The sequence below is a fragment of the Triticum dicoccoides genome, chromosome 4A, assembly GCF_002162155.2.
Source record: "Triticum dicoccoides isolate Atlit2015 ecotype Zavitan chromosome 4A, WEW_v2.0, whole genome shotgun sequence".
NCBI classification, from domain to species: Eukaryota; Viridiplantae; Streptophyta; class Magnoliopsida; order Poales; family Poaceae; genus Triticum; species Triticum dicoccoides.
In genome coordinates, this window is record NC_041386.1 from 478,592,535 (window position 1) to 478,600,775 (window position 8,241).

Here is an 8,241-nt window from a genome sequence, read left to right on the forward strand (position 1 = left end):
GCTATCGTCGAGCCATCAACTCAGAGGATGCCAAATCCGTGGCCTACGACACAGATCTGACTGCTGGCACAACACTGTCCTGACCACCACCACCACGGTCCTTCATCAACGCCATAACGAGAAGACGCCCCCCAATCGAACCACAAGCTCCCATCTTGACCGGAACGGAGGCGGCCCAGAGCCGTGCACCGACTCCAGGGCGACCGAACGTTGGACGCCGCGCAAGGAGCGACGAGCCCCGGGTAGGAGGACCGCGTCAAACTCTCGCACCGGATGCCAGTCCGCGTTGCCGGCCAACTACCAGCCAACGCATCCGGGGATTTGGGCATACCGGATCCAGATGAGAGGCCGCCAAGGCAGCCGGCAGTCCGGCCGCCGAGCAGCCGCATCCACGGTGCCAGCCCCGCGCCCCCTCGGCTCTCCACGCAACGTCCTGCCACCGCCGCCCGAGGCCAAGGCGTCCACCGTCCACCCGCTGACCAGCCTCCACCCGCCCGTGAGAAGAGCCGCCGGCTACCTTGCTGCCAGCAGCCGCCGTCCGACGCCCAGGAAGCGCCAGGCCGCGCCGCCCACAGCCCTCATCGCATCAGCCCCTCACGTGCTAGATCCACACCGCCAGAGCTCGCCCGGCACGATCCTCCACCGTCCATGCCGCCACCACGCCAGCAGCCTCCAGCGCACCCGCGCGGCGTCGCGTCGCGGTGCCCGTGCCGCACCTCTGCCTATGGGGGATCGAGAGGGCCCCGCCGCCGCCGGCCCGAACGAGCTTTGCCCGGCCAAACCCTTTGGCGGCGACGGGAGAGGATAGGGCTGGAAAAAAAGCTCGAAGCTCGTGAGCTAAATGAGTAGCTCGTGACTCGGCTCGAATCGACTCGAACTCGAAGAATAACGAGTCGAGCCGAGCTTTAGTTTAAGATCGTTTATAGACCAAGTTAAACGAGCCAATCTCACGAGTACTCGTGTAACTCGTTAGGCTTGGTACAAAAGATCAGCTACTTCCAATATAAAAAAAGATCAGCCACTCAGCACCCTATGTCCCAGGCGCACAACACAAGGCCTAGCCGTTGAAGGCCCAACCGCCTAGGAGACTCATGTGTTACAAGGAAATTACTATTGTTTAGTGATATATATGTTTAATATATACATAATAATTTTTATAATGTTTGAGGGTTTTATGTTCATATCTTTAACGAGCTTAACAAGCTAAACGAGCCAGCTCGCGAGTTATACGAGTCGAGCCAATCTTGGATTTGAGCTCGTTAATGATAACGAGTCGAGTCGAGCTAGCTCGTTAACGAAACGAGCTCTAGCGAGTCAAGCCGAGCTGGCTCGACTCGGCTCGAATTCCAGCCCTAGGAGAGGAGGAGGGAGGGTGGGGAGCTCGGCAGCGGCCGCCTAGGGTTCCCTCCCCGCCGCCACGCGGGGGCGGCGCGGGAGGGAGAGGAGAGTACAATCAATCAGCCCTGTTGGTCTTGTCTCCTACGGTGAACTTAATTATGCTACTCAATCAACTAGAAGTTAGTAGTTTCCATACCTGCACATAAAGCTTCATATATCATAATCGAAGAACTCGGGAAAACCACGGAGTGAAATACACTGCTAGATGGTCATGACAAATCATGATGACAAGCATTACGCAACCAGCAAGCAATAAAACATGCTGCCATATGGTCATGTTGTACAACACCACTAGTTACCACAACAATTCAAGCTAATCATCCTACTAGAATATGAGAACTACCCAATTTTCAGAACCACATTATGTAAAAGTATATATGATGACTTAGTGGGTTCGCTTAGTAAGGTAAATTATTCAGCTATTGTAGTGGACTTAAATGCCATAGTACGCTAACAGCCTCACTAGAAGTTAACTTGTGGAAGTCTTAAATAAACAATGGTGTGGGATCTTATATCAGTAGATAGAACATGAAGCGTGACTTTTTCTCAAAATAAAAACATAAAGCAACCTGGCAGAGCAGCCACAAGGTGCATAACTAGATATAATAGGGTGCTTGAACACTACGAAAAAAACAGTATATCCGCAGAAAATATCAACATACAAGAAGCAAAGCAATCAATCAATGAAATGTATAGTAGATATGTGCAAACTTAAAACTGAGAAACATGTCAAGCCTCACAGCTGGTCGACTATGTTTGGTGGTCATGCAGTTGCAACTTGAGAGATATAACATCCCCAAAATTCATGCTAAATCAATAAACCTAGTTTCCATAGGTGCACATAGAGCTTCAAATTTCAAACACCAGGAGAGTAAAATGCACTGCTAGATGGCCGTGACTCATGATCAATCATGATGACAGGCAATATGCAACCAGCAACCAATAAAAATCATGCTGCCAGATGGTCACATATATTGTACCACTAGTTACTTCAGCTATTCAAGCTAATCATTCTAGTATAATCTGGGAACTACACAATGTTCAGATAACATATGCAGAACAATTCTAAAGCAGTGCAGTACATGTAGATGCTGGAGAATGATACTAACCATCTACATTAGAGGATTTCAACTGGTGCAAAAGGGTCATCCTCAGAAAACTTTGCTCCCCGCTGAGAGGTCCAGCATCTGCCTCCCTCAGTACCAGTACTCTCATAGGCAGAAATCTTACATTCACTGGATAGCATCTCATCCACAGACCTTGAAATGAGTCTTGGATTGGTCATCAAACTGAAGAATGGAAAGATGGGATCTGAGACACGTACCATGGAGTAGATTGGGCATGGATGCTGGTCAGTTGGTCGGCCGTTTCGTTTCGTCGAGCAGCTGGCGGGCATGCTGCCATTGGAGTTGGGAGGGGTGGGTGGGTATGAGGGGGAGGAGGTCGTGGACGTCCGTGGCAGCGAGGAGACGGAGAAGAGCCAGCGCCGCGCCCTTGAGGTTATTCGCCGTCGCCGGTGCTGGTGGTTGAGCGGCGAGAAGCGAGGATGCGATGCGGTGAGGCAGTGAGCAGACCTTGAGCCACTTAGGGGTTACGGCTCGGTCGGTTCGGTCGGAACCGAAACGTGCCGGTCGGTTGCCCTATTGGCACGCGGGGGTTTGGGAGCACTCCATGGTCGCCGGCCGCCGGAGCTCGGAGAGGCAACCGGACAGGATTAAAAAACAAAATAGAAGAGAAGAAAATGGTTGGGCTCAATTAGCCCGGCCCAAGAGAAAAAAGGGCTCCTCGTGCGTGCCCAACCAGAGCGAGAGAGAGGGAAAAAAAAGGCCAGAGAGACGAGGAGGTGGCCGTTAAATTCAGTTCGTCCCCGCCCTCCCCGCGTACTCGTCGCTCGAAACCTTCTTCCTCCTCCCACCTCCGTCCCAAGCCACCGCGCCGCACTGCGACTCCCCCCACCGGAAGCCATCCACTGCACCGCACCCTCCTCCCCCTCCACCCCAAACCACCTCGTGCTCCCTCCGCAAGCCCGCATCCTCTGCGATGAATCAAGTTGGCCAGCGGCCACCACCGCCGCCGCCGGGGAGCTTGATCAGGATCCTGCGCTCGGTGGCCTATTCACTGGGCTTATCTATCTGCTCTCTCATGAGGCTACTGTGGCGCGCATGCCGCTTACCGGCGGGCCAAGACGAGGAGGAGCGCAATGATGCCAAGAACAAGAACAAGACAGGCGACCGAGACGATGAGGATCGCCAGAAGATGACGGAGATTGCCGCCAGGAAACGAGCAAGGAAGAAGGCCAAGAAAGCGGCCAGAAAGGAGGCCCAGGCGAAGGCCAAGAAGACCAAGAAGGAGGCCAAGGCGGAGGACAAGAAGAAGAAGCAGGAGGAGGAGGACATGCAGAGGAAAGAAGAGGAGGAGGCGGCCAAGGAGGAGGCCAGGATCAGGGAAGAAGAGCAGAAGGCAGCCAAGGAGAAGGCCAGGCAGAAGCTTGCTGAGGACAAGAAAAAGGCTGACCTGGAGGAGGCCAAGAGAAGGCAGCGGGAGGACGCCGCGCGGAGGAAGGAGGAGGCCCAGATGGAGGAGGAGGACAGGCAAAGGAGGCGGGAGGAGGCCCAGATGGAGGAGGAGGACAGGCAAAGGAGGCGGGAGGAGGCCCAGAGGAGGAAGCAGGCGGACAAGAACAAGAATGAGTATGAGGTACGATCGATCATGCGCTTGCTCGCTCCTTTTGCTATGAGTTCAGTTTTCCTGTTCCTTTCTGCTCCTGACTGAATTGGCAAAATGAGGATCATCAGCGTTACTTTCTGTTCATCAGCGTGTTTTGACCGATCATCAGCGTTTAGGCAGGTTTAGATCTCTAAAAAAAACTGATGTTTGCTGTCACTATAATGGTAGATGTAGAATAGTTGATCACAATTCTGCTACATTACAATTTAAAACCCCAATCCCTTGCCATGTTTTAGTTTCTACTGAAGAAATGCCTGAAAAATGCCCACCTCTGCTTATGGATGATGCAGAGCGTGTTGATTCTTTGTATGGAATTTTAGCTAGTGTTCGATCTTGATGAAGTGACCGTTCTAAGGATAAATCACCACCCCGAGCTCTATATCTAGTCAGGTTGCTCCGTTCCCCTTTGTTGTCAAGACTACAGCCATCGCTAAGCCTACCTGAAAACATTTGGTCATTTGAAGTTGGGGATTTATCAGATAGCTGTTTTGGTGAAGAATGTGTATCTTTCCTTAGTGTTTGATCATATTTGACGATGTAGAAATTTCCAATGGTATGTCACGTGACTGGAGATCATCCTTTTGTTTGAGCCTTTCCGAAGACCAATTGCCCATTATGTTTTACTAGTTTGCTGCATTTTTGTTGCTCATAAGCATGAAATTGACTGACTGATTCTGAAAACTGTTTGACTGTTGTAGATTGAGAGAGATGCTCATAGGAGCTTCAGGGATAAGAATCTTAGCAGCCTCAAGGATAATGGAATGACCGTCTGTATGATCTGCTACTTTGAAAAAGAGGACTATAAGTATGGATGTACTGACAAGCAGGTAGCGCTTTTCTCTCGACTTCCTAATTGAGTGTGGTAAACTAAATTTAGGGACTAATCTTGGTTTTTGTTTGTTTGTTTCTTTTCAGAAGGATCGCCATATCGGAAATCGTCACAAAGCGGGAGTGGAACACTGCAAGAAGGCGGGTTGCTTTGTGATTGCCAAGGACAAGAGCCAGCTAGGGAAGCACCACTACTATTGTCATGGCATGAGCAAGTAAAACGGTATATCCTCTGCACTTCATGAAGACTATGCTCTGCTTAGCATGAAGGGCTGCCCTTATTATAGCCTTTAGAATTTGCAGGAATCTCTTTTGAGAATTTTGTACAAATATTGCGAACACTCTCTCATAATAAATTTTAAGACTAAATGCCATCGATTTTCCTTTCAGATTGTTCATCATATCAGCAGGGCGCGCAAGGGAGTTGGGATTGAAAGTTGCAAGAAGAAGGGCTTCCTTGTTATAGAAAAGGAGAGGAACATCTAGCTCCATAGTTTGAGCAAATGAGCCCACTGTTTGGTTCTTCTGTAGCAATTGATAGCATTAGTTTTTACTTTGTTTCACAAGAGGCTTCTGCAGCGAGTGCTAGCATTAGTTTTTACTCTGTTTCTTTCACATGAGATGTGTGCACTAGGGTCTAGTGTGCTCATTGGAGAATTTTGTACAAAAATCTTGTGAATGGTCTTTTGTGATGGATGGAAAGGCTTTGGTGTCTTAGATTCTAACGAAGACTGTTTATACAGCAGAATTTAGTACTGATGTTTCCACTTCTATTGAATCCTTTACATTCAGAATACGAACAATAGTGGCAAATCATACAAATGATATTATGCAGCAGCCGCAGACAAAAAGAAAATGAGTGGCTGCTGGTATACAAACAGAAATAGAAATAGAAATAACACCCAGCCTCTGCAACAACGCAATATCGTAAAGAGATTACGGACATTGTCATTGTGATGGTTTCCTGGTTCGTGCGATGAAGTACTGATGAAAATCTGCGTTAGTAAAAACTTCATTGTACTTGGTCTGTTTTCAAGACAAACAAAATACAGATGCAGGGTTCGAATGTAAATTCAGAACCAGCCAGAATGATCTGGCCCTTACATAATGTCTCTCAACTAGACTTGACCTATCATAAGAACTAAAAAGCATCCGTCTTCAAATAAAATCCCTCTTCTTGCCAGCCTTCGATCGAACAGCATTGGGCACATGCAACTGACTACGCTTGCAGTTAGAAAAGACATGCCATTACTGGTAGTGGTATCGACACGCCATGCGAGTGTATTCTCTTGATTTCGCCAACAGCATCATCAAGATCTAAGAGGTTGTTATTCTGCTGATGGTTGGTATGCGTGTCTCTGTATAATTCAACTTCTTTCATGCACCCGTATCACCAAGGCATAAGTGTTTTGGTAGAGCAAATTCCCGCTGACGAGTGTTTCCATCATAGTTTTCATCCATCTTCGCATATGTGGCTTGAACCTGCACAATGCTCCCATAGCGTGTGTAAGTGGGAATCGATAAAAGAAAACTATTTCGATGAACAGCACAGCATTCAAATATTTACTGGACATCTATCCAATCTTTTGTAAGTGATGAAAATCTCTTGTTAGCCCAAGTATAAGGAGGCTGTTTTACAAGATGGCGGAAGATATGAATTGTGTAAACCCACGTCAAAGCAACCACGATGTTTCATAAGCAAGGGAACTTTTTTCGCTAGCCTACATTATGACATTCAGATGTCCCATACAAAAGTCAGGTCGAACCAAACCACCGTTCACGAGAAAATGATCATTCAAATCATTAGTTGTGATCCCTGTAGATTTCAATTTTAAGATGAAGATTACCTACACTGCGAGGCATGGGTTGACAAAATGCGGTGGGCAAGATACTGCATGTTTGACTGTCGTGGCCCCTTGTTCAACCTCAACATGAGATCCGATTCATCGCTGCCTATGCGCCTTGGAATCTGTCGTTTGTTTCCTATTTTTTTGGCAGACTGCGCTAACTTGAAATTGTAGTGGAGTATTGGATCCCCAATGAGCATGAGATGGCTTGATTGCTGTCTCAGAAAAAACGCTAACACTACATGTTTGCATGAGCATCCCAACAAATATGACGGCCACAGTAGCGTTCGGTGTAAATTAAAGATTCTAAGCTGTTTTGAGTGACAATCTTCCTCCTTTTCAATGTAACTCGCCGTAATGCTTGCCAAAGCATGAAAGAACCATATGAAGTAGCCCAGGAGCAAAAAGTGTAATTACATATAGCGTTCAAATAAAATCTTCAAAGTTATCTTCAAACATGGTCAGGGATTAGCAATTGCACTGACAACATGTGCCGATAATATTTAGAAAATGATGTCATGTCCAATAGCTAGTTAATGCAGAACATCCCAATTAAATAAATGATTCAAGCACAATGAAAGCATCAGAAAGACTACCTCTGTAACTTTTTATAAAACGTTTTTATAGTCTATGACAGTGTCAAAAAACGCCTTATATTAAGTTACAGAGGGAGTACATAATATCTCATACAGAAGAGAATAATAGACCATTCTAACAGATGGTTATCACATGGCTTGTTAGGGGGGGTATCAAACAAACAAGAACAGAAAACGGATTTGTTGTAGAGCACCATTTCCATTCCTAATATTTATTTTCCGGTCATAGTTTCATTACAGCAAACAATATACGAAAAAAGAGATAGACTGAACATGCTTCCGTTGTCATAGCATCTGCCCGCAAAAGAATGGCAAACTTGGTCGACAGACCCCATAATCAAGGTACATAATTAAGAAAAGCTACCTATTCGTACAATGACAGATTCAACACTGTAAGACTGGGTGTTAACCATATGGGACTCGGCCAGCTGCACCAAAGCGGGGACACAATTTCCTCCCTACTGCCATCTTCAAGGTTGAGAACACCTATATCCCGGGGATTCGTCTTATACATCCAATTATATTGCTCAGCATCTGCGAAATAGACACAATTTGCCTTCACTTGCGGATATTCTTCAGCACTAAGGCATATAGACTGGTTACGCCCAAGAAACAACACGTTATGATGCAAGCTATTTATTTCCACAAGCTCTTGTGCTTCCATATCGACTTTGTGTAACAAGATTTTATTAGTTTTAACTATGAGCTCCTCATAGCCCGCATCTATGAGTTCAGCCTTCCTGCAAACTTGCAGCAGATCACCCCATGGAGCCTGAAGAAGGTAGAATTCGCCCCTGTACTCAGAACTGTGAATGGCAATCTCATCTGCAATTATATTCCTCGTG

At 47.0% G+C, this 8,241-nt stretch overlaps 1 protein-coding gene and 1 long non-coding RNA gene across 2 annotated transcripts in view; both read right to left on the reverse strand.

Annotated features, from left to right (window-relative positions):
• LOC119286305 overlaps nt 1-3,175 on the reverse strand; it is a 5,724-nt gene extending 2,549 nt beyond the window's left edge. Inside the window, exons 1-2 of the long non-coding RNA XR_005140361.1 lie at nt 2,723-3,175; nt 2,508-2,633 (exon numbers count right to left, since the gene is read on the reverse strand). This is a non-coding gene — a long non-coding RNA (uncharacterized LOC119286305). The remainder of the gene's footprint in view (nt 1-2,507; nt 2,634-2,722) is intronic.
• Nucleotides 3,176-7,585: 4,410 nt separating this feature from the next.
• Nucleotides 7,586-8,241, reverse strand: part of LOC119286306 — a 2,834-nt gene continuing 2,178 nt past the window's right edge. Inside the window, exon 2 of the mRNA XM_037565684.1 lies at nt 7,586-8,202. Coding sequence (XP_037421581.1) covers nt 7,761-8,202 — 442 coding nt within the window. The 3' untranslated portion in view covers nt 7,586-7,760. The remainder of the gene's footprint in view (nt 8,203-8,241) is intronic.